Source organism: Pimephales promelas, chromosome 15 (genome assembly GCF_988280905.1).
Source record: "Pimephales promelas chromosome 15, fPimPro1.hap1.1, whole genome shotgun sequence".
NCBI classification, from domain to species: Eukaryota; Metazoa; Chordata; class Actinopteri; order Cypriniformes; family Leuciscidae; genus Pimephales; species Pimephales promelas.
In genome coordinates, this window is record NC_142783.1 from 20,553,991 (window position 1) to 20,580,950 (window position 26,960).

At 40.1% G+C, this 26,960-nt stretch overlaps 1 protein-coding gene and 1 long non-coding RNA gene across 12 annotated transcripts in view; one reads left to right on the forward strand and one right to left on the reverse strand.

Moving 5' to 3' along the window:
- Positions 1-26,960, forward strand: part of birc6 (baculoviral IAP repeat containing 6) — a 92,590-nt gene that overhangs the window by 41,500 nt on the left and 24,130 nt on the right. For all 11 annotated transcript variants that reach the window (XM_039669528.2, XM_039669561.2, XM_039669570.2 and 8 more), the window contains exons 55-65: positions 243-1,131; positions 1,520-1,663; positions 3,179-3,308; positions 4,502-4,633; positions 5,007-5,168; positions 5,612-5,785; positions 9,563-9,759; positions 9,914-10,214; positions 11,989-12,206; positions 14,865-15,029; positions 15,111-15,276. In XM_039669528.2, coding sequence (XP_039525462.2) covers positions 243-1,131; positions 1,520-1,663; positions 3,179-3,308; positions 4,502-4,633; positions 5,007-5,168; positions 5,612-5,785; positions 9,563-9,759; positions 9,914-10,214; positions 11,989-12,206; positions 14,865-15,029; positions 15,111-15,276 — 2,678 coding nt within the window. The remainder of the gene's footprint in view (positions 1-242; positions 1,132-1,519; positions 1,664-3,178; positions 3,309-4,501; positions 4,634-5,006; positions 5,169-5,611; positions 5,786-9,562; positions 9,760-9,913; positions 10,215-11,988; positions 12,207-14,864; positions 15,030-15,110; positions 15,277-26,960) is intronic.
- On the reverse strand, positions 23,067-25,551 carry LOC120477773 (uncharacterized). Its single transcript, XR_005622464.2, has 3 exons — positions 25,275-25,551; positions 24,592-24,683; positions 23,067-23,989 (listed from the first exon to the last, which is right to left on the reverse strand). It is a non-coding gene; the product is annotated as an uncharacterized LOC120477773 (long non-coding RNA).

Here is a 26,960-nt window from a genome sequence, read left to right on the forward strand (position 1 = left end):
TGTTTTGGCACTCTGCATTAGGAGAGGCTGAGTGTAGATATTCCTCTCTTACTTTCCTGCACTCTTCTATATTTCATCCACTTCAGGTATGAATACTTTATGCGTACAAAGTAGAGCAAAGTGAACGTGGAGCAAATACAACTCTGACAGCCTTTAACGCAAACAGTTGTGCATTAGTAAATCATGAGGTTGTTTTTGAACTATTAATTCAAGAGCTGCTTCTTTTTCTCCATCTCTCGCAGGTTGTTGTACAACTGGTCCATGTCTTTGCCCTCTAACTTGGTTTTAAAGAAGGCTGTGGATAGCTTGCTTTGTTCCATGTGCCACATCCACCCTAGTTACTTCTCTCTGCTCATGTCCTGGATGGGTATTGTGGCGCCCCCTGCTGCCCAGACAAATGCACAGTGCCGTATGGCTATGACGGACGATGGCAAGAAGCAACATGACTTAAACAGTGCCGCCTCCCTCACAGATGACTCCAAACATGCTCGTACACCGGTAATCGTGCCCGTCTCCCTCTCGGAGTGCCAGCTTGTGACCCTGGCTGCTGCGTCCCAGTCTCCTGGTGCCATCCAGCAGCTATTGGATTCCGGTCTGCCTTCCTTGCTGGTTCGCAGCTTAGCCGATCTTTGTTGCAACCTGTTGGTCAGCGCGGACCTTCCCTTGCCTGCAGGATTCTCCACGCAGGCTGAAAGACGCCTATACGCACACAACCAACCTTCTTCATCCTCAGCAAACAGGCCACCATTGTCTCCTGAGCTGGCAGCCCCCGTATTGCGGTTTCTAACAGAAGTAGGAAACAGTCACACCATGAAGGACTGGCTGGGTGGGCCAGAAGTGAACCCGCTTTGGACAGCACTGTTGTTTCTCCTCTGCCACTCTAGTGCCAGTGGGGTTGCTAATGCCAATGCAAACACCAGCAGTAGCAGTATTTCTGGGCACGGTGCATCGGCCAGCACCTCACACGCCAGCACCGCACCTCACATCTCCGGGGCGTCGTACTCACTGGCGTCGACGAGCCGAAGCAGTGGACTCACCACCCAGCAGAGGACAGCCATTGAGAACGCCACAGTGGCTTTCTTCCTGCAATGCATCTCCTGCCATCCAAACAACCAAAGGCTCATGGCACAGGTGTGTTTAGGATTCTTTTACATTTTTTATAAATAATGAATAAAATTAAATAAATATCTACACACTATAAATTAGATCTACTACTATACACGTTAATTATAAAAATATTTTCTTGCCCAAAATAATTTGTTTAATTAATTTTCAATCCAGAACTAATGCCTCCAATATTAGCATCAGCAATATTTACTTATATAATATGTATTAAATAATAATACAGTTCACACTTGCGGTCTACATCCTTATATTTGAGCCCTGTTTGTACAAAATATACCCAAAGCTGTTATTCTTGGCTACTAGATATTTTTGCATCTATATACAATCAACTGAATACTTTTAGAAAGAGTTTAGTTCACATTACACTGAACTGGAGTTTTCTTTGTTTGTAAAGGTTCTGTGTGAGCTGTTCCAGTCAGCTCCTCAGCGAGGGAACGTTCCGGTCTCAGGGAACATATCTGGATTTATACGTCGGCTTTTCCTACAACTCATGCTCGAAGACGAGAAAGTTACTGTCTTCCTTCAGTCCCCCTGCCCGGTAGGTACAACACACACATGCACACACGCAAAATGCCCTGACATGCGTTTTGAAAATCCATCTAAGCTGAAACGTTGCTCTTTTGAGCCGTTGTTTTATTTTATATAGAAGTTGTTTTGCTTGGTTAGTCTTTTAAATGATTTATTACTGTTGCTGTAAAGCTCAGAAAAGCCTCTTCACTTTTGAGGGAAATTACCCTGACCTTTACATCATCTCAGAGGGATTTAAACCTCAACTGCTTCTACGCTGCCATTCTTTTCAAGGCATATTGTGCTGTTGCTGTAGGTGACAACTAGGGGGCAGATTTATCCTCAACTTGTCCACACTCCACACACATTGCTGGATGTTAGGAGTACTTGTACTAAGTTGTTTAGCTGGAGAAAATGGCTAGTTTAGTGGAAAATAGTAGTAGTTTGTCCGAACAGTAGTGGAATGGGCAAACAGAGTGTTTGGGAAAATCCTTTTTGCAATTTTGTTTGGTGCTGTTGTGAAGCAATTATACACTTCACCTTTAACATAATCAAAATTTTGGAGGACATAGCCAGCTCACCCCTTTAATGACTCGTAGAGTTATGCCTCTCTTGCAGCTGCCAAACCGGAACGAAGCCAAATCGTAAAGACCCAAGATGTCTTTTTTTAGCTGGCGAGTCATTCAATCCGCTAAATTACTGTGGGATCATGTGCGTTTCAGATCAGATTAATCATCAGGCTTTCACAGACAGTCCCGACAGAGGGGCTCTTAAAAGTTAATGTTTACACATTAGATCAGGCCAGAGTACTGACGATCTGGGGCGTCCTCTCAAAGGCAGGGACGTCATTTTTCAGACCCTTTTCACCCTGTCAGACTCACCAACTCCATCTCCGCGTGGAATGAAGACGTCTGGAGTCTGGATCGCCCACGTGGAAAGGGGAAATCTTCAGAGATGCTTTTGTGGTTCTTTGTTTTAATGTTGTGTCATATATTGATTTTTATTTGACATCTGCAGGACCTCCAAATGCCATTGCTTTCAAATTCCTTGAGTTTGTTCTTCTCCATAGCTGTAGTGTTATAAAAACAACTTCATAATCAATACATTTAAACTCTCAAATTAAATTTAATGCCATTTACATTCCTGAAAGATACAGAGCTGTAAGACAAAAGAAAAGATGGATTCTGTGTTCACAATGAAGAGAAATAAAGATCACTCAATTAAGAACAGCATGCAGATTTGACAGAAATGTAATCATTTTTTAGTGATAAGATGAGTCACCATGTCCCTTGTATGGCTCCATAGAAGCTTGAACTGGAGATGAAATTAACCATTCAAAATTATTCTATTGGTCCATTTTAATGAGAAATTGTATATCTCACCTAAAATATAACACCTATAGGAATATAATACCTATAACACCCAATCGTCTTTATGCAAATTTCAACAAATATGTTTGTCCATGCACTCATATATGACTGAGTAATATAGTCACACACTATTAACTTGACCTGTTTCATTCTGTATTTCTTTTTTTCTGCTTCAGCTGTATAAAGGACGCATTAATGCCACTAGTCATGTGATCCAGCACCCCATGTACGGAGCGGGGCACAAGTTCCGCAAACTGCATCTGCCCATCTCAACCACACTGTCTGAAGTATTGGACCGTGTCTCAGGTATGAAGACATTGTAATACAATAACGTTCAAAAGTTTATTGTCAGTAAGATTATTCGTTTATTTTTACCTACTTTTTATTCAGCAAGGATGAATAAAGGTTTTTAAAAAATAACAACTGTTTTTAACATTGATAATGAAAAATGTTTCTTGAGCACCAAATATAGTCTAACCTGTATCTTTGATAAAATAAATGCAGGCTTGGTGAGCATAAGAGACTTTTGATAAAACAAAATGGAACATTCATTGCTCTTAATTTGTTTATTTATTCTTTACTACTGAATATTTAAAGACATTCAGTGTTCAGAAGCATATTCGTTTTTGAAAATATAGTCGTGCTCAGAAGTAATGGCACCACTGGTAAATAAGATCAAAACTGGCTGTAAAAAATAAATATGCATCGTTTATACTTTTGATCTTTCATTCAACAAATTGCCAAAAATCTGGAGAAAAACATTTATTTCATAATGTGAACCCCCCCACCCCTTCTTATTTACCAGGGGTGCCATTAATTCTGAGCCCGACTATATGTTCTAATAATTGTAAAATTTCACTGGTATCAGTTTCAGAATGTTGTATTTATGCCACTCTACAAAAACTCTTGCACTGTGTACAGTTACATTAATAAATCTTCACACTCTATACTTCAGTTAAGCCGAAATACTAGAAATTGCATTTCCAGCTCTCTCTTTTTATATATGCACTATGCAGTAGTCTATCAGATCTGTTAGATCCAGCTTTTGCCACATCTTCAGACTTTCAAGGTCTGATGCACAAAGCATGTAGGGCTGGAACTGCCACGTGGCATGGTCATCAGCATGTGTGTGTGTGTGTGAGATGAATGGCTTGTCTCCTGAGACCTTGAGCGTGGCAGATATAGTCTCAGGTTCTTTTGAGACACATAGTATGTAAGGTGTCCAGTCTTGGAGCTGTTCTCATGCTCACGTCACTTCCACTGATGGAAGACCCTCTCAGGAAACGCAGCATGTTGTTATCGTTATAGATTGGTGTATCTTCTGTCATATTACATCTTTACCATCAATAATTCATTTTATCAGTTAAGCTGACATGTCATGTACATTGATGTGTATGTATCTCAAGGGAAATGTACTGCAGGCCAGTTGAAGAACATGCATTGCGCACACACACACACTATGAAATAGCTTTTAAAGATCTTGCATTTTTACCCTTCAGACACGCCCAGCATCACAGCCAAACTGATCAATGAACAGAAGGAGGATAAAGAGAAGAAAAACCATGAGGAAAAAGAAAAGATGAAGGCTGATAATGGATTCCAAGACAACTACAGTGTCGTTGTTGCCTCAGGTACTTCTCACTGATGTAGCATCCTAGCATCCAGCTAACAACCACCTGAAATATCCTAGAAATCACCCAGAACACCCTATCCACAACCTAAAACATCTTAGAAACCAGCTAACAACTGGAACACCCTAGAGACTGCATTAGGACGTGCTAAAGAAATCACACAAAACTCTTTAACACCTTGGCTACCACACATACATTGTTGCTTGGATTTTTGTGCAGAACAAAAAGAACAAAACATTTTGCTATTATGGTTGTTCCCTAAAGGTTAACAATAAATGCGGTTTACTCAAACTAGCATTGTAGTTACTGAGATCTTTGATCTATAGTTTACCCATGTTGTATTTCATCTTCATTCATTCTTTTTATTTTTCAGGTCTGAAGTCTCAGTCAAAGAGGGCCTTGTCCACTCCTCCCCGTCCCCCGTCTCGACGAGGGCGTGTCCTCAGTGACAAGCTGGCAGCTTCCTCAGGAGTCGATCCGTCTGCCAAAACCATCAGTGTGCCTGTCTTCCACCTCTGTCACAAACTACTGCCGGGTACAAACACACACTAGTTCTATCAAGCGTTCACATTCTGTCCATTCCTCTCACCCACTCTGTACTCTTTTGCTTTCCTCCTCATCTCTCACCTTTCGCTCCTCCATACTGATTAGAATGAGAGTAGAGGTCACCTCAGTGCCTGTCCCAGTCTGTCTGCCACTTCACCTCACTGCATTTATTCAGACATGCAGAGAGTTTGATGAATGTCAATTTTCACTTCAACACAATGTTGAATGTTTCATTCTATCCCTCTCATCTCTCGATGTCTCATCTTATCCTCTGTTAAAAGTGTTGAGGATGGTGTTTAATTTCTGATCCACTAACATCATCAAACAGAATAGAAAAAAAATGATGTACTCCACTCCCTCGCCTGCCGTTTGGTTGAAAAAATGGTTGAAAAAACTTTTTAATAAACTCTGGCTTAAACCTTTTCTCTTCAGGTCAACCATTGCCTCCAGAGATGACCTTGGCCCAGCTGCTGACACTGCTGTATGAGCGTAAACTTCCTCAGGGATACCGCTCCATTGACCTGACAGTTAAACTGGGGTCAAAGGTCATCTCAGACCCTGGCCTCTCCAAGACCGATTCCTTCAAAAGGCTCCGTACTGAGAAAGGTATACAGAAATCCCTCATGCAAAGACAAAAGTATAAGACAGAGTTTGTCATGGACAGTGTTGTTATTGTAACTATATATAGTACATCATTTGAATAAAGCTGAAAATTTCTAAATATTAAAACTTAAATGGAATATATTTGAAATGAATGTATATTAAACTAATACAATTAGTAAAACTAAACATAAATTAAAGCTAAATAGAAAAAAAACTAACAAAAAAACTTAAAATTAATTCAAATATAAACTGAAAACATAAAAATAAAAGCTAATTCAAAATATAAAAAAATACAATTGTATATAAACAATACTAAAATGACAAAATTATTAACTAAATTGATATTTTCAATAAGATTCTGATTCACAAACTCAGAATTATTTGGATATGTTTTAGTTACAATGTCCATTTTTCTTCCCCATGGAAGAAATTCACTCTCTACTAATGCTATAATGATCAGATGAACCTGCTCATAGGAATCGGATGTTTGGGAATCAGACTACCCTGGTCACACTGTATGTTTTTAATGCACTAAAAAGTACGGGCTCATACGAGGTATTCATTTGAAACTCAATAGAAAGTAATTTCTTGCCATTATTCCATTATAGTCTGTGTTCCTACCCAAGTTTTTAGCTTCCCTCTCCCACATATCCCATTTTCTGCCAGCCCAAAGAAAAATTGCCTGATTGTCCACATGTGTCTGTGCTTGCATGTGCCCACACATTTCCCCCTTAGTGTCCTGCATCGTCAGATGTCAAATGATTTTTCTTTGCTCTGTCAATGATGTGTTCGTGCTCTCTGAGGGATACATAAAAATGACAGCTGACTCCCTACCGGCTAGCCAATACTCTTGATTGGTTCTGCCCTGTTGGAAAAAGCAAATACTCATACACACACACACATGCACAGAGTTCCTCCTCAAGCTGATGATGTCAGCTCAGGTGAATCTGCTAACACAGGCAGAGTGCTGGATGTCAGCTGTGACAAGAAAGTGTCACGCCAGCATCCTAATCGGGCACGACAAAATGTCAAGCAATGAATCTCTTCTTCTGTGTAATCTAAGGGCACATTTACACGGCAACAGTGTACTATAAACAGAAGTTTTTCCTTTGCAGACGACAAACGTTGTGTTGTGAATGCCAGGTCAATAGTTGGTGAGGTAACTTTGTAAAGAAACACTACGCGCCTATAGACTGAACACGTCATATGACCCGCATCCAATACTCTTACTCATTTAAGTCTTTTTAACTCATTAAAGATTGTGCTTACAAGGATACACACCTTGTAAATTCTAAATCTAGTTGAAAGTCTGTATCCTGCTAGGATCTAGTTGCAACATGCAAATCCGAAGTAGAGACAGTGCAGCAGTATTTTACTTTCAGAGAGTACAAAAAAAGCAGTTTGACATTGGAAAGTTGCCATGTTGCGCTTTGTTAGGACACTGTGTCAAGGTGTTATATGGGACTGAACATAAGCTCTGGAGGTGGAAATCTGGCACTATTTGTTTACTTTGCTTCGCTGGCTTTTCTGAGCACACTGTGTTCGTTTGTTTATTTGTTTGGCTCTCTAAGAAGTCTTGAAGCAGCCCGCGTTTGATGGCACCCGTTGAGTTTGGCATCAGATGTTTGCGGTTTAGTGATGGTGCCTGGGGGATTCACCTCACCCTCCGGCTAATTGGCCATCTTGGTCGAGTCGAATCACTGTTGGCATACCCAACCCTGCTTCTTTTCATGCACTCTTTCATCAGCCCAGGGATTTTCTCTGCTCTCTATCTGGAGTCTGTCCATCTCTCAGTGGAGGAAGTGTGTGGAAGACACTCCAACCACAGGCGGTGTTCTGAACCCTTGCTGCTTGTTACTGTGTTGTTACCATCACCCTGTTGGCAATGAGTTTGCTCCTGGACACAGACTCCAGACTTCTTTGACTTTCAGATGTGGTACGAAACTAAGATCAAATATGCCCCATTGACTTCCCTACAGCAATTGTGGAGAAAGCTTATTTCACATTCTTCTCTAAAGTGCAGCTTCTTTGTTTGTTTGTTTCTCCAGCAAGAGTTTTTTGGCTTTGTGTTTTACATTCCTCCTCTTTTTACTTGCACTGATCTCAACATCAAAGACACGAAAATCTCTGATGAAAAACCAACTAACTGAATTGTCAACAGTTAAAAAATATATATAACTTCCACTTTCCCCTAGAGCTTAAATCAATGAATAAGTAAATACTTCTTCTTTCTCAGTCTCTTTTTCTGTTGCTGGCCTTCTCAAAGACAGGACTGAGCAGGCTTATATCCTCTCTGGGAAGTTGCATCCCTAAAAAAATCCCCTGGAAAACAGCACCTTTACAAATACAAATACAGCTCAAACAAAAAATGTGAATTTGAAATTGAAAGCAATACATTTTAGTCTAGTGAATCCACATATTTCTAGTTTCATAGGCCAGAAGTTGATCTTGGGAATTGTAAAGCTTTTGGTCCGGTGACTGGTTTGTGAGTGAATTATTCTTTTCAGTCAATCACTTGAACCAGTTCAGAATTCTTTACAAAAACAGTCAGTTATGCTCTTTAAAGGTGCATAGTGCTTGTCTCAGAGTTTTTGCAGAACCATGCCCCCTCTGGCGACAAGCGAAACTGCAATCTTATCTAGCTTGCGCTAAAGCATTGTCATAGATTGGCCGTATCAGACATTAGAGACTAGGCTATATCTTACCGTTTTATTCAGAAAAATCCAACTGAGGATGCCGTTTGAGCCCTAGAGCAGACCGGAGATGTCTCCATTTGTTGAAAGCCTTCCCGATGTTGACTCTCGTCTTATTCCGACTCCAATTTGGCCCTTTTGGTGGCACTAGACCAAAGTTGTCTTGCGTGGAGTTTGCGTTGGGGTTTGGAATGGACTACAAGCTGGTCTCTTTGAATCCATCTTCTACTTTTGTCGCTCGAGTTGACTTCGCAGATACGGAGAATGGCGGCGAATACACAAACCTGCCAGACATAGTCAGGTGAGCGTGAATGCGCATGACGTCACGCCCTGTCTCAAATTGCGTCCTGAATCCCTCTTATTTATTTTACTATACAGGATTATAGAGGCAATCGCAGTTATCAGAGAAGGGCTTATTCAGCCCATCAGGCAATTGTTTAAGCATGTATGGATGAGAAAAACAGGTATTTTTAACATGAAATGTTGCACCTTTAATGTAGGTATTTATCGTATTACTTACATTTATTTATCATAATCATAAACACAATGATTTGTTGCTCAAATAGTTTTACCGTTTACTGCATTTTGTTATTTTTTTTTTTAGTTATTTACCTATAGCTGTTTATGAATCTGAAGTCTTGCACATTCACAGAAAATACCATACTACTTTGCGCAAAATATATTGATACAATGACCTAAAGTAATGATGCAATATTGTAAGAGAAAGATTACAAAGTATCAATATATGACCTCTCTTTTTGTCACTTGTTTGTTTTTAAAATGTCTTAAGTAGATGCTGTTTCATTACTATTCTGACTGTACATTCCCAAACGTTTAATAGCCAACATTTCCTGCAACTTTCTCCTCATCTCTCTTGTCTTGATCCTCAATCTCAGTAAGAAAACCCTGATTTACAGGAATAATCTGATTTATGAGAACAGATATGAGCTCCAGTGCAGTAATGCCCGGTTGGACATCATGGTTTATGATGTGAACAATTGAGGCCACTTTATTTACAGCTAGACGTTTTTAGAGTTTATTGACGGCAGATTGAATGATGCGTTTCCTTTCTACTCTGTTCCTGTAGATCACTGTGAGATGCTAAGTGGCTGTCCGGACGATGAACCGATGACCCCAGGTGATGAGGGTTTGGATGCTGTGGTAGATGACACACTCCTGGAGACCAGCCCTATCCAGTCCCCCTTGCAGGTGTTCGCGGGTATGGGCGGCCTGGCCCTCATAGCAGAGAGACTTCCCATGTTGTACCCTGACGTCATCCAGCAGGTCAGTATCATATTCTACCACGTTGGTCATTTTTTTGTAGTTTCACTCCATTTCTGCTTCATAAGCTTGTCCGATGACCGTACACTCAGGTTAGTCAGCATTTCTGTTCATTTGCATGTCCTCTGAGCCTTTTCGTCCGGATCGTTCTGTGCAGGTCAGCGCCCCAGTGGTGCCGTCCACCACGCAGGAGAAACCCAAGGACAGCGATCAGTTCGAGTGGGTCACCATAGAGCAATCCGGGGAGCTCGTTTATGAGGCACCCGAGACCATTGCTGCCGAACCGCCGCCCATCAAATCCTCCGTTCAGACCATGTCGCCCATCCCAGCCCATTCGCTGGCGGCGTTCGGCCTGTTTCTGCGGCTGCCAGGATATGCTGAGGTTCTGTTGAAGGAGAGGAAGCACGCTCAGTGTCTGCTCAGATTGGTGCTGGGTGTCACGGACGATGGAGAAGGAAGTAAGTACCGCTCAAGTACAGGAAGCACAACTTCTGAAATGTGTTTACAGTTTAGCAATCAATTTTGTTAATATAAAGTGAATCCAAGTTTTTTGCGAATAGATGCCTGTTTCATATTCAGTCTGTGTTCACATATCCATTAGCCCTGTATGTATGTGTGTGTTTGAGAGAGAGATTATTGATTGAAACTGAGCAGACTGATACTGTATGGAACACTGTTTTTGATTCTCTCATCAGAAACCCCTGCTTATCTATGTCCGCCATCAACCTTTTAAGTCGCTGTCTCAGAGACCTGTCAGACTCAGCCCTCATATTAAACAGGCTATTACTTAGACTTCCATTCAGAAGTTTGGGGTTGGCAAGATTTTGGAATGTTTTTGATAGAAGATTCTTAAAGGGATAGTTCACTCAAAAAATGAAAATGGTCATAATTTACTCACCCTCGTGTTGTTTCAAAAGAAGATATTTTGAAGAATGTTGGTCAACAGACTGTCACTTGACTTCCATGGTAGGAAAATAAATACTAAGAACTACTAATTTACTATGGAAGTTAATGGCTACCGTCAACTGCCTGTTATAGTGTTAGCCAAAATGTGTCTTGTGAGCTGAGTTTGCTAATGCTAACGCTAGTGATGCACCCTTGTGCTTCTGCACGTCACAGTTTATGCAACACTGCAATCTAGGGGTCGGGTTTAAACCGAACACAAAGCCACTAACTCGAATCTCGGATGTAAACAAACAAATAAATATCAATATAGTATTTTTGAGAATCTAAACAGTATGACCAAACATAATATCGCCATATTGACGTGTATTGATATTTTCTTATAGAGCACCTCAAATGAGAAATGCTTTTTGGTCTGGTGCTTGTGAGTGACAGTTAACTAAGTGGCTAACAATGAAGAGCATGTCAGTATCACTTATTAGTGTCCATTTCACATGTTGCTTTAATTGGAAAAGTGCAGCAACTTACTAGGGTTTAGAATTAAACTACTTCATGTAGAGAATGATACATTGTGATCCATCATAATGGGAAAATTCACAAAAAAAATTAAATTCTGTCATCAATTACTCACCCTCATGTTTTTTCAAACCAGTAAGACATATACAATAAAATCCTAAAATCTGTTTAGCATATAAAACGATCGTGTCTCATCAGAAAATTTAGACTAAATCGCTCAATTCATATGGATTAGTTTTACGATCTCTTCTTTATGAACTTTTAGAAGTGTTGCTATCTATGGAGGCACAGAAATCTCTCAATTTCATTAAAAAGATCTTCATTTGTTTTCCGAAGATAAACACAATTCTTACGCATTTGGATTTGGAACAACGTGAGGGTGATTTAAACAATTATCGAATTTTAAATTTTTGGGTAATTAAGCCTTTAAATCCTAATACAACCATCTCAGGGCTTTATTAAAAATGCCTTTATAGAGGCGGTCTCTCATGTTCACATAAACCCTCATCTTATAATCAAACTTCTCTAATGGCCGTTATGCATTCATACCCTACAGGCAGATACACGCGTTACTCTGCTTCTCCCCTACGGCAAGCATTGATTGGGTTTCTGCGTGGCTGCTTCATTGATTGAATGATCCAGGCTCATTAATTGAGGCTGGATTGGCTGCCCACTGTGTATTTGTGTCAGTCTGGACTGTTGATTGGTTAGCTGATTGCTTGATGTATTGGTAGACTGCTTAGGTGTGTTATTGAGTGCTGTAGTTTAAAAGACATCTTTTCTCATTCTCTCCATTCATCTTTCTTCCTCAAGGTCACATTCTGCAGTCTCCCTCTGCTAACGTTCTACCCACGTTGCCCTTTCACGTGCTCCGGTCCTTGTTTAGCTCGACTCCCCTCACCACGGATGATGGGCTGCTGTTGAGACGCATGGCTTTGGAGATTGGTGCCATCCACCTCATCTTGGCCTGCCTTTCTGCCCTCAGCCATCATGCTCCGAGAGTGCCCAGTGGCAGTGCCAACTCCAGTGAGGTCAGTGTTTACCCACACATCGTTTATGTGTCATTCAATTCACAAAAATGTTCATGGTTGAGTTTATTTAAAGGGGTAGTTCACCCAAAATAAAAATTCAGGGGTTAGGAGGTTGTTCACCCGAAATGAAAACAGTCACTACCATTTAAAAGTTATTTTTTTTCTTAATTCTTATTATTATCAATGTTGAAAACTGTTGTGCTGCTTAATATTTCTGCAGATTTGTTTTAGGATTTTTTAATGAATAGAAATTTCAAAAGAACTGCATTTATTTGAATTTGAAATCTTTTGTCTTTCTAGTCTGAACTTAACTGTTCCTTCTGATTATAATCTCCTTTCTGAATAAAATATTGATTTGTTTTAACAACAACAAAATCGCGCTGACCCCAAACTTCTAAAAGGTAGTAAAGAATGTGATCTTTTCCATACGTTTACAAAGATTGGTAACAGCAGCTTTAAACTCTTCTTAAACTTTATTAGAGAAATAGCAATATCTGATTTGTGAATTAATCATTATTTTGAGTTGAATCATTTCATTGAATCAGTTCACAGAACAGAACTGAATAATTCATTCACAGTCTGACTGATCTGTTAAAATAGACTAAAGTTAAGTGGACTTCAGAGAAAAATAAGATATTTAAAAAATGATGTAGCACCTTTTTAACTTTATTCAGGTAATTTGTGTGTGTGTGTGTGTGTGTGTGTGCAGTGGAAGGAAAAGACTCTCCAGGAAAGACCTTAATGGAGATGTTTTTGTCTCTCAGACTGAAATATGTCATTTTATTAATGACTCTGGGAGCCACTCTTTCTTTACAGACTGCTGAAGGGATCTTTATTCAGAGCCCTTGCCTTAATGAGGGTGTGTGTGTGTGAGAGAGAGGGAACATCCACTTGTTCAGGTGTAGTGTAGTCTCATAAAAAGAGAAGGTATAGAGAGGATTCGGACTGCTCTTTTACTCATTACATGATTATGTGGAGTTTCACTGAAAGGAAAGTGTCTTCACAAAGGACAACTGCAGCACAATCATAATGAGAAAATAATGAAAAAAACGACCATCATCATCAGACCCCCAATACCAAAGCAATTGATTTTCATAAAAATCAATATTCTGCCCTTACAGACAGGTTTTATTAAAATCAATTTCACAAATGCCAATGTTTAAAGAAAAAAAGTGCATAAATGATGCAGGGCGGTGTGTTTGTGTGGATTTATAGTTTAGTGAGGGGTGGGTTCAGGGTTGTGGATTTGAATGGTGGCCAGTGGCCTGTCAGAATCATAATGGGTGTCCTTGGGGCAGCAGAAGTATTGGCAGAGCAAATATTAAACCGGCGCTCTCAGACGAAGAAGAGCGCTGCAGTCAACATGCATTTATTCTGCTCTCTCTTTCACTTTCCTACACGTCCCTCCTGCTATCACTAAAGATCTTTGAACAATCTATGAAATGCTCATCCAGGTTCAAGTCCGGCCTGCAACCCCTTTCCTATTTTCCTCTGTTCCTGTGATCCAAAATAAAGTACAAACTACGTAATGATAGCTGCGTAGGGAAGTGTTTCATTGTGAGAAATTCAGTTTTTCTTTTTTTTATCACGCTACTAGCCTATTATTCAGATGCACAGCTTCTGATCTCATTGTTTCCCCTCATAATATTTTGACATGCTGTCAGTTTTTAGAGCAAGTAGTACATATCAGCAGGACGTCACATCTGGAACGATCAACATCAAACGCCAGAGTGAGAAAGGTGTGTGTGGAAGAGAAAGACTAGGATATACATCCTTCTTTCCTTTCTCCCGGTCTCTCTCATTTGGAGGAAATTACTACTGTTATTCAGCAAGAAGGCGTTAAATTGATCAAAAGTGACTGGAATGAGACTGGAATATTACAAAAGATTTCTATCTATAAAAAAAATCTGTTCTTTTGAACTTTCTATTCAATAATCCTAAAAAATATATATACATCAAGGTTTCCACCAAAATATTAAGCTGCGCAACCATTTGCTCGATCTGATTAGAAAAGGTTTACAATCCGAATTAAACTTTAATCGGGATTTGGCCAATTCGTTCCGATTGACATGGTTACATGTTACATTTTTTTTATTCCGACTATGCTACTTGTCCAATTATGACCGGATTATTGGGGATCATGTAAACGCAGCCACTGATAATTTTAAGAAATGTTTCTTGAACATCAAATCAACATATTAGAATGATTTCTGAAGGATCACGCGACACTGAAAACTGGAGTTAGTGGCTGTTGAAAATTAGAATAAATGAAATAAATTATATTTTAAAATGTATAAAATTAATAAACTGTTGTTGTTTTTTTAGTAAGTTATTTTAAATTCTTGGTGAACATAAGAGACTACGTTCAAAATATGAAAACTTTAAACCTTAAAGGTTTTAACTAAATTGTGTGACCACCCATGCTTACATTGATATGCCAATTCATTATTTAGCCTGCCCCCATGAATGATTGGAAAAGAGGTTAGGTTTTATGTTTAAAAGTCTCAAATATGCAGTAGCATAAATTTGCACTGTCAGTTACTATTAGTTTTAATGTAAAATTCAATTGTGGCTTTTTTGGTGAATGACACTAAGAGGATCAGAGTGTTTGAGTGATTGGCTTGTGTGTGATACATGCAGTTTGTGTTTGTTCTGCAGCCACAGGTCTCCAGCGGGCATGTTGGTGGTACCACAGAGGAACAGCAGTTGTACTGGGCCAAAGGAACAGGCTTTGGGACAGGCTCTACTGCGTCTGGCTGGGATGTTGAGCAGGCTCTTACCAAACAACGTCTAGAGGAGGAGCATGTCACCTGCCTCTTACAGGTGTGTGTGGAAATAATACAAGTGAGATTTAGATTTTACGCCTGTTTGGATGTGTGACAGTACATTCTGTGTCTCTTTTAGGTTTTGGCAAGCTATATTAACCCATCTGGCTGCATGGGATCTGGTGAGACCCTCTCAGGAGAAGTCAGAGGTCACAGCAGCTCACTGCTGCCATCTGTCCTGCAGGAACTGCTCAGCCAGTCCTGTCTCATTCCCGCCATGTCTTCATACTTGCGCAATGACTCAGGTAGGACATTTGGCATGTGCTCTGTGCTTTACTTGTTGCAAAGTGTAACTGAACACAGCTTTTAAGGTGGTTGAAGAATATTTTGCACATTGAGTTACATTTGTGTGTGTGTGTGCCTGAGAGAACATTTACATTTATTCATTTAGCTGACGCTTTTATCCAAAGCGACTTACATTTGCTATACATGTCAGAGGACGCACGCCTCTGGAACAACTACGGGTTAAGTGTCTTGCTCAGGGACACATTGGTGTCTCACAGTGGATTCAAACCCGGGTTTCTCACACCAAAGGCATGTGTCTTATCCACTGCGCCATCACCACCCCTGAGAAAGACGTGTTATACGCTCCTCCTTATGCCTTGTTATGTATGGAGACAGCAGGTGGAGCTCCTGTCTCTGCTGAACGATCTCTCTCCCTGCCTTTTTATCAAAAGTTAAAGGGATAGTCTAACATTTTACTCCCCATTGAATTCCAAACAAACTGTATTCATTCTTTCATACTGGGGCTGATAAAAAAAGCACCAAAGTATAATTTAAGGAGTTCACATAGTTTTTCTATTCTAATAATTTTAAAGCCATATGATTGCTTTATCTTAAGGGGCTTTCACACCTCAGGATTTGTTTGGGAAACTGGTGAGTTTTCGTCCTTGGTTCGGTTCGATTGAACACGGTAATCCTGCTCGGATCCGCACCAAAGCAATTGCTTCATTTCTCAATTGCACAATTGCCCCAGTTGTTGCAAATGAACAGTCTCTTGAGGTGTGAAGGCAAGCCAACTCAACAGACCAATGATCCAAATGGTATTATAATTCATAACAGGAAGTGTGCCATATAAATAGCAGTAGTGTTTGATTCTGTGAGTGAGAGCACCTCTTCATCATAAAATGTTGTGTAATTGCACCTTTCCGTAAGAGAATGCTGTCCTGATGAAGCCTTGATTTGTGCTCTAGCTGCATTATAATGTTTGTATAGTGTATGCTTGTGTCTTGTCGCTGTTGGCCTCTAGACAGTGCTGGGAGATCCAGAGAGAGTGTTTGAATTTGCTGTAATATTAACAGGAATGTAGTATATCATTTAACAGTGAGCATGATGGCTACATTCGTATATAGTGTTTGCGTGTTACCTCGACTTTTACAGATAAAGCCACAATAAGCTCATTGAGCGAACTTGTCAATCGTCTTGATGGATGATGCTGAGGAAACTGACCAATAAAAGGACAGTTGTACTCGAATGTCTTGCATAAACACATTTTGGTCAACTTTGAAAGGTTGCCTTGTGAAAGTGAACGGAACTAAGAAAATGCAACAAATTAAATCCCAAATTTTGGAACAAAACACACGTCTACAAGTGTGAAAATGCCCTGAGAAACAGACCAAAATTTAACTGTATTCACTCATGAGAGAAGTAGCAAGACAAGTAGTGATATCCTATTCATGACTCAATCATTCATTTAAATCTAAATCTTTTCAATGAATCCGCTTTGTGAACTGGATCAACTGTGAATGATTCTTTCATAAATCAAACTGATTAGGTTCTGGATTTCAACTCACTGACTCAATGATTTTGTTGCAACAGTTTAACTGCCGAATGGAGGCGTGAGAATGTCAGTGCATCACATTTAATGGTATGTGTTTATCACATTAAATGCTGGAATACACTACATTACTCAGAACTACAAATCAAGGCAAAAATCTGGCCAGTCAACGCTAGTTGTCAGAAGTCAGAGCTGGTCTTCAGATTTTAAGTAGTTGGAGTGGACAGATTTCATAGAAAATTGCTTGGTGTGTGTGATGGACACAGACTGTTTTATATTCAAAGCTGATTTTAGAATGTATTTGGAATTGTTTTCACTTGTCATGCATCTCTAAGGCGCATGTTTCTATGTGAGTTTATCAGTTTTGTAGTGTATGATGTGTAGTGTCAGCAAGTGTATGATGCCTGGTGTTAAAATCGGTTCAGGTTTTCAAAAATGTGTAGTGTACTCGGTAATTAAGACCTGGAATACAGAACACAGGTGTATTGATGTGTGAGACTAATCGATTACATGATACCCTGAGATGAATAATGTATAAAAAAAAATTCTGCCATTATTTCTGCCACAATACCATGGTTACAGTTAAATTAAATCCATTCTGAATGTTGTGGACCGAAAAGCCTTATATAAATTCATTCATCATGGGACTGAAAGGCCTTCTATAATGTCATTCATGGTCTGATATGTGTGGTTTATAACAGAATTATGTGCTGAATTTGAATGCTTCCAACTAGATCTCTCTGTCTGCATTATTACGTTTTCGGCTAATTCAAATGCTTTCTCACGGGATGTGAAGTAACGGTGTTTCGTAATCGGCCCGTGAGTAAACCTGTTCTGAGCTTGTGCTGCATCGTCTATTATTGGTTCGAGCTGTTGAATGCTTTTGTTTCATTTGCCATTTCAGTTTTCTCAAATGTAACTGATATGGCAACTCTTTTCAGTTGGATAACTTGGTGGGGGACAATCACACCAGCAGGAAAAGGGGCTGAAAAATGCAACTATTTGATGGCAGCCTTGAGTCCTGTACTGAACAACATTACCTTAAAGGGTTAGTTCACCCAAAAATGAAAATTAAGTCATTAATTACTCACCCCCATGCTGTACCAACCCCGTAAGACCTTCGTTCATCTTCGGAACACAAATAAAGATATTTTTGATTGAATCTGAGGGCTGGATCACTTTTCCATAGACAGCCTGAGGGACTGCCTCTTGACGGCCCAGAAAGTCATTAAAAGAAAAGGTTTAAATATTCCATGTGCCTACAGTGGCTCAACTATAACTTTATCAAGCGACGAGACTACTTTTTGTGCGAAAAAAAAAACGTAAATAACGACTTTATTCGACTTTCCATTACTTCCTTATGGGCGCATGCGCGAGAACTGAGACGAGACCGTTCTTCTTCGACTACTTTTTGTTACCGGCTGCTCACCGCTTAGGAGTTTTACCGCCCCCTACCGTATAAGATGACGTACTGATATAGCCGGAGGCGCAAAACGTTCTGTTTACAAGCAGTACGTCATCTTATACGGTAGGGGGCGGTAAAACTCCTAAGCGGTGAGCAGCCGGTAACAAAAAGTAGTCGAAGAAGAACGGTCTCGTCTCAGTTCTCGCGCATGCGCCCATAAGGAAGTAATGGAAAGTCGAATAAAGTCGTTATTTACGTTTTTTTTTTCGCACAAAAAGTAGTCTCGTCGCTTGATAAAGTTATAGTTGAGCCACTGTAGGCACATGGAATATTTAAACCTTTTCTTTTAATGACTTTCTGGGCCGTCAAGAGGCAGTCCTCAGGCTGTCTATGGAAAAGTGATCCAGCCCTCAGATTCAATCAAAAATATCTTTATTTGTGTTCCGAAGATGAACGAAGGTCTTACGGGGTTGGTACAACATGGGGGTGAGTAATTAATGACTTAATTTTCATTTTTGGGTGAACTAACCCTTTAACATGCTGACTTGTGTGGACCAACTTATATTTGAGAGAATTTATGGCTATTAGGTTTATACTTTTTGGTCCTGCGCTGTGTAGTGATTCAGTTGAGTTGATAAATATGTCTATACTAATGTTTCGGTGAACGCTTAAGTTTAATATACAACGACCATAATGAAAGGCAAGCACGGCGCATGTATCTGATCTATTTTGAGCAGCATTCAGTATGGGATTTGGGGGGAGTACAATTATGGGAAGTACAATATTTTAAAAAGGTTTATATTCCACAGAGTAAAGAAAGTCATATAGGTTTGGAAGGACTAAATTAAATTTGACTGAAGCTCTACAGAATTAGTCATTGTGTGACTACAGTATTTGTTTGGGCACATAAAACATTATTTATTTTTTCAAGATGTTTAAGGTATTTTTGCAGTTCGCTTGTAGACCTGTGGTTTAAGAATTTTCAAATCTAGGCAAAATTTTGCCCTTAGTTTCTCAATTAATGTGAACTTGTAAAACTGAGTATTTCCTTTGTATTGTATTTATAATTTTCAAATCTAGGCAAAATTTTACCGTTAGTTTCTCAATTAATATGAACTTGTAAAACCTTGTAAATTCCTTTGTATTAAGAGTCATGAACAAACATTACTTTGTTGCTTTATAGAACCAGACAGCGGTGTGTGTGTGTGTGTGTGTGTGTGTGTGTGAGCGTGCACTGCAAGTGTTTATTTCTTTCCGGCTTAATTAAATAAGCGCCGATAAAACGATGAGTGTAGTAATTAGCTCCAGATATCAGCTGGAGGTTTCAACCCTACATTGGCATGGTGTGTGTGACTCAAATCAACAAGAACAACACACACACAGAAACATTGCTCTCTAAACACGCACAACCAGCAGGGGGAGCAGCAGTTGGCTGTTCTCACGAACAACTGACCCAATAAAAGATTGCGAGAGAAAAACACGCACAGAAAGAGTGTGTGTTTTGTGCCCTGAGATCTTTAGCCGTCTCTGTGCCAGTGAAACAGGAAATGAGTGTCTCAGATCACCCCGGCTGTAATAACATCCCATCCACCTGATGAACGGGAGAGAGAAGAGATGACCTGCTGGTTCCGAAAAGCTTTAAGAAGCAGCCATGGGGCAAATAACTAAGAGTACAAGATTACCGTATAGAGCTCTTTCTGTATGTGGACGCCCACAAGCACTTTCATTGATTCTTTCATTTGAATTTTCATTGAGGATGTAAGGTTTGGTCTGATACACACAGGTTCTTGCAGTCTGTCCAAACTCCTTTTCTCTTGCTCCCCATCCGGCATGTTCATTTAATATCTTCTCTCAAACATTATTAAGCTTTCTTTCCGCGTCTTTTCACGACTCCCATCACTTCTCCTGCATATTTTTACATAACCTTCTGCTAATCTTATGGTCATACTGTTGAAAAATTCAAATATTATTACTTTACGATTTTGAGAGGGCAATTGGTACACTATTAAAATTGGGTTGGTGTGTTCAGAGGTGCAGTTTTGTGAAAATGGACCCTTTTCACTTGGGTTTGGAACTTCAAAGTAGAATAACAGCGTTAACCATTTAAAAAAAAAAAAAAAAACTTTTTTTTTATCAACCAGAAGAAAAGGTGCTGGATACGTTGCTCTGTCTCAACTATGTGGAGGTGATTGAAGGGTATCTTAGGGATGCACGATATGCTGTTATCATATCAGTCGTGACCTTATATTAGGTTTGTTTTTAATTAATTTTCATTGGTATATATTGAATGCACACTACTGTTCAGAAGGTTGGCGTCATTAAGATACATTTTTAAAGAAATTAATACTTTTATTCAGCAAGGTTGCATTAAATTGATCAAAAGTGACAGTTAAGACATTTAAAATATTACAAAAGGTTTCTATTTTAAATAAATGCAGTTCTTCTGAACTCTCTATTCTCCAAAGAATCCTGAAAAAATTTCCTCAAAAATATTAAGCAGCATAACCGTTTTCAACATTGATTCATTGTGCAGTTTAGACAGATTTTTGATCATAACAGGAGATTTCACTCTTTTAGTGAGCTTGCACTGCAGCTGAACTGAAATAATATCAGCTTTGATTATAAAGGAAGCAATATAACCCTCTTTCTGATATAACATGCTCATAATTAAAAAAAAAGTTTAACATCCAAATTAAAACGAGTGATAACTGAAACTGTAATGTTTGGCAACAGACTCAACAAAAAAATCTGATATGTCAAAATAGATCCGGGCGTTTAGTAAAGTATAAAAGGGATTTTTGTTTATAATTATTTAATTCGACAAACTAGTATAGAATTTTAATATTAGAAAAATATTGAGTATTGGCTATATGAAAATATCACCCAATATCTTGGTGTATTCCTAGTATGTATCTATTCATTTAGAATGCTAGCTAGCTGATGAAAAAACAAAAACAAGAAAATAATACCAGTCTTATTGGTATTATCATTTTGTGTACAAAAGTTCAAGCTTTTGTGTTAATGCGGGTCTGTATGACATGCATTTCCTCTTCAACGTTGTTTATTTCCATTTACTATAGTCCCCTGAAAGCTATTTTCATTACAGGGATATCGCGCTCACCTACACACAGCATCCCTAACATGTGCTAAGGCTTTTGTTAGCGTGAAACCGCTGACGTGGTGCACTCATTAACCAGGGTGGGTTTTTGAGGTGCCAGAGGATTTTCCCTGCGTGTAAACATAAATTATCATAGTGTTTTCTCATTCCCCTCTTCTCCCACCGCCTCCACTTTATTTCAACACGTTATTTATATTTTTATCTCCTCACCCACGCTTTGTTTCAAAAATCTAGCGATCTGACTATGGAGACCTTTTTAAGGCATCATTGGTGTGCTTTCAAAGTTAAGGCTTTTGAAATATATTGTAAAAGAATTCTGTGTGTGTCTCTGTGTTGATGTGTGATGGCCTGTGAAAAGCTAATGTGTCGCGTGTAACCTCACGTTGGCGGCTTGCACAGGATGATGCTGACCCCTGGACACACACATCCCCCTCTGCATTACGCCTGCAAGCTGAATCTAAACTGAATCATAAGTTCCTTATATTCATTCGTGTGTGTCAAGAGGCCATGTCCATCAAAATGCTGGAAGTGCTTTATTTATGGTTTGATTAGGCTCTTAAGATTAACAAAGGTAGCTGTACTAGGTGCCTTTTGCAGGTGTATAGTGTTTAATTTGATCTGAGAGGATTTACACTGATTTTAAAGCTGATGTAGAGGGTTTACTCTTAACGTGTATATATGCACAGTTAAAATTGAGTATCGCTCTGTCCAAGTTTACGTGACATAATGAACACTTGAATGTTTGAAGGATTAAATACACGTCACCTGTGTCTTTTGGTGAAATTGTAGTTCGATTGTGTGAATGCTGGAGGAAGTCTGATATTCTTACTAGTCTGGCACAATAAAACTACTCAATAGATCAGTATCAGTCAGATTTTGAAAAGACCAATTGTTTTAGTTCTGATTGAAATTTAACCTTTAAAGTTCATGTAAACGGACATACTGACATAAGAACTAGTTTAGAGGTTTTACACTGGTCTGAGAGCTGGTTTACACAAAGCCGTTGTAATGGGGATTTGTATTTGATGATAAGCCCTGCAGGTACATGCTGATTAACAGCACATGCCTTTACTACAGCAGTACCCTGTGGCTTTGGAATTTATTGAGGGACCTGAGACTATGCGTAAAGCCCTGCTAACATTTCCACAGGCAGATTTTTCTGAGCACATTTCTGTGTGACACATTGTAACACTGAGATAGAGGGCAAACACACACGCACACACACACACACAGAGCAGCTTAATCATTTTCTCGCAAAAAAGAAAAAAAATCACGTGCTCACATTTTCAGCCATATTTGAATTGGTTGGGGAGTGTAAGTCGGAGGCTGTTTAGAGCGCATTCTGAAGCCTCATTCTCATGCATGAAGCTCCCATCAGCCCATTTCTACCTCTCTCTATCACATGTGACATGAAAATTGACCTCTGTGATCTCAAAGCTTAATAACACCTCCATCACCACTGTGACAAACAGTTGAAAGAGATAGATAGAGGATTAATACCAAGTAACCATCTCTGCCTCAACCTCCTATTTTCTCTGTTTTTCTCTCTGTAGCTTTTTGCAACTGTTTCACCTGCCTCTCCGTATGGTGCACTTAGCTCTACTAACACTCAAAAATCCAAATGGATGACTCACACTCAGACGTGCAATGGCAGCACACACATGATTGGTCAACTCTGGTCTTCTTGAAACATGACCTATAGCTAAAACATAAAGCATTATTTCCCACACATGTATGTTATTGACAACATCCCGATTCATAGAATGGTAGTTTATTGATCAGATTCCCTATGGCACAGTACATCTAGTATGCAATCATGTATTGATACAAAAGTGTTTTTCTTAGTTTGCACTGAAACAACGTGTCTGACACTGCACTCGAATCAGAGAGAAAACACACTCATATTTGTCTCTTTATCTTCCCTCAACCAGTCAGAGGATCTGTAGTGAAAAAGTTTCCAAATGTCACCAAACAGCGTGTCCTCAAAAGGTCCTGCATTTTGAACCTGCAGATGGGTCTCATTCTTTCTTTTGCTCTTAATAGAAAAATATTTTATAATTCCAATGTTTCCATTTTATTGCAGAATTCTTCCTATTGGTCTAAGTTCGGAGGGAGTTGTTCTGTTGCCCTATTACATTCGTGTGTTTGACCAATAGGGTCTTTCGGCATACCTGTGTCCTCGTGATCGGAACTTGGCAGTGCTCAATGTAATTCCCATAGCCAAGTAAACGAAAGGTCTCGGAAGGGTACGAATCTGGTGTATCCAAGAATTGTTCTCTGTGTGTCCAGAGCCATGTGTTAAGCCGATGTCCATCGCATTGATATAGATCCGTCAGAGGTGAAGAATAAGCGTCATTCTCCCCGTCCCGAGCAGGCCAGTGTCATCTTCCACTTTCTTCTCTTTGAGATGTCAACCCTGCTGTCATATCTCTGTTGGACCCCCACCTCTTACCTCCACCTGCTTGGATCCTTCTCACAGAGTGGTGTAAATGTAAACAAACACTATGACAAAGAGGTTCAAGAAGGTGCCAATGATCCCCAGCAGGGCCAAGATAGACTCCTCTCGCTCCTCTTTTCCCTCTAGCGCCCGAACCTCCTCTATACTGACGGTGGTCGTTCCCATTCTGACCCCCCCACCTCTGTCTCCAGGGTGCTTATCTGTGGAGAAACAGGAGAGCAACGTGAGAAAAACAATCAACAAGATGTGGAAGCCTCTTTCTGTTCCTCCATGTGGACCTTACGTTCTCAGACGGCCACCAGAAGCACTCATCCAGAAGCCAGACCAAACGCCCAGTGGAGCGGCACAGAGGGTGAGATTTTATCTCTCCACTGATTGCCCAGCTGCGAGTGTGGCGTAATGAACACAAAAGAGGATGTCTCCCCCCACCTCTGTGATGGATTTCCCCCTCAGAAAATGATATTTCCCTGCGGAGCTGCTACAACAGGGCGACTCTCAGCAGCTGAGATGATTTACTGTACATTTTAAAGCGTCTCACTTGCTGTTTGCCTCTGCCACGCACACTAAACGATAGCTCTTTTCTCATCCCGGCATTTCTTAATGGTATAGCATGGTGCCACCTTCATTGGAGCACACATACGTACAACTAGGTACCAGAACATCAACCCCGATAAGCAGCTTGGGGCCAAACATACAGCTCGGCGAAGTGGACAATAAACCAGTTGGACAGACTGACACAAACGGTGAAGAGAGAGCGAGACGATAATCATAGAAAGTGTAGGAAGAAAACAGGCAGTCTTACCCTACGGCGTGGGAGATCTGGGGGAAGATCCAGCATGCTGTGGGCTCATCACAGGAGAGGCATATCTGGGTTGACGGCAACATGAGGGCCAGCTGGCCAAACATCCGATGTCACCGAGATAGTAAAGAAGGAGAAAAGAAAAATTGAGAGGTGGAGAGAGAGAGAGAGAGAGAGAGAGAGAGAGAGAGAGAGGGTAAAAGAGTAGGTCTACAACAGCATCTCTTTGAGCCGTGCGCGTTACGCAGACAACAATCTCAGTCCCCAACGTCCCTCCCCTTCGCTCTCTCTCCGTCTCTCTTTTCCTATCTCTCTCCCTTCTAGCTTTCTCTCGCTCTTTCTGTGTCAGTATTCCAGCCTCATTATGTATCACCAGACCTTTCTTTTGTTCCACATTCATTCAGTTCTTTTATTCTTGAGTGTTGTTTATTTTGTAACGCCTTACACCTTTCATTCATAGGAGGCTCGGAGAAATCCATTGCCTGCTCTCCTTTTCCCTCCCTCTCCCATGCTCTCCTTTTACCAAAATATCCCTTAAAAAAATCCCTCTCTTCCTCACCTCCTTTCTCTCCCCCTCCCACTCAGTGTCACACGCTCCCGTTCTCTGCTGTCACTCTTGTCTATCTGACCCTTTTAGCATCTGAAAGTGAGGCGTCTAAGCATTTATAATAAACACCGGCCCCCACCTTATCTCCTTTTCCTCCTCCGCGATTTCTTTCCCTTCTTCTTTTGCGCTCCTCTTTTTCTTTGGGTGTAGAAGCGCTACAGATGCGCGCAAATGCCTCCGGACACTCATGAGATTGGTGACCTGCAGCTGCGAGCTCCCCACCCTGCTTTTCTCCGTCCGTAGCCGATGGCTGTCATGTGGTTATAGGTCCCGTCTCGGAGTCTGAGAGCACCGTGCATTGCATAACCAAGCAGAGCGACTGGTAACCGCGGAAACAGAGCGAACGAGGGAGATCGGAGAGGGTGGGCGGCGAGAAGGCTCACACGTCAAATGTCTTTATTGCCAAGAACAATGTAAAGCTACAGAGAGATTAGGAGAAGAGAAGCATCCTAATGGAGAGGAGGTGTGGAATGGTAGCCACTTGATCTCTAACATAAGAACATAAAACTGACATGAAGTGTCTTCTGATTATCGATAATCCCAGACTATTTTTCTGGCTTTTTTGATTAGTTATTCTGTCCTCATAATAAAGAACTGAGCCTCAGCCTGAGTGCATTAACATTTTCTTTCTTGTTTTATTTGCAAAAATAGCTACGAGTAGGCAGGAAATGATGAGGAGATTAGGGATGAAAGGATTGGAAATGAGCTTGACTTAAACTTGCAATGGCTGCATGCACCAAGGCACTATGTTTCAGAACTTATTAGCCTGCTTACTCTAGGCTAATACACAGTTGTTTGGTGTTTTTTTTTTTTTGTTTTTTTTTTTTTTTAAGTACAGCCATTTCCTCAAACTTTTTTGATTTTAAGCACTCTTTAAAAAATATTTTTGTGTAATTTTCCAGTATAAAGATCAAAATATCCCAGAAACAAAATAAATTCACTTGAGAAGCAATACTTTATCAAGGGTTTTAAAGTACGCATTTTTAATCTGTCTATTTTATATTGCTGTATTGGCCTTTGTCGAAAGACTAAATAAAAAAAAAACTCAATAAGAAGTCGTTTTTCTGAGGAAGATTTATGGATATATTTCATTGAACAGTTTAGAAAATGATCACATTGACATTTCAAATGAAATTTATCCCTGAACTTTAGATCGCGGGCCCCTCACATTAAATAAATGTTATTTAAGTGGCCTTTAATGCTGACCGATTTGAAGATGAAATGTGAAGAAATGGTTTTCTTGTAATCCTCGTCTACTGCAGCCCAGCTCGAAACTCAAACGCAAGCTACCGTGATCACAGCGTGTCCGAACACTGACTCAGCCCTACCCTTGAGGAGCATGATTCTTGTTTCCTTACTCACCATCAGTGGAAATAAAGTACACCGCCCTCATCCTCCTTGTGTACATCTGAACATTCCTTCCCCCTATCCGTTTTACGATTCTCCATCCTGCTCTTTGCCCTTATCTAGTCTCCTGTCCATTGGTGTGTGTTAATAAACCATCAACCTTATTGTCCACATTAACATTTTAATAGAAGGGGAGAGAGTACAAGATCTGTATACACTCCGTCCCTGCCACATCCAGTCCGATAAAATCATACATCAGTGTTATGTGATACATAAATAAGTTGGTTTACTTCTAGCAACCATCAGACCTCAGCAAAGCCAGATCAATTATTTACTGTTTCAATCTGAAATGATTCTGACCTCTGGGCAGACGTACTGTTACAGGAGGTCAATACCTGCAGGCACAACTATACCAGTC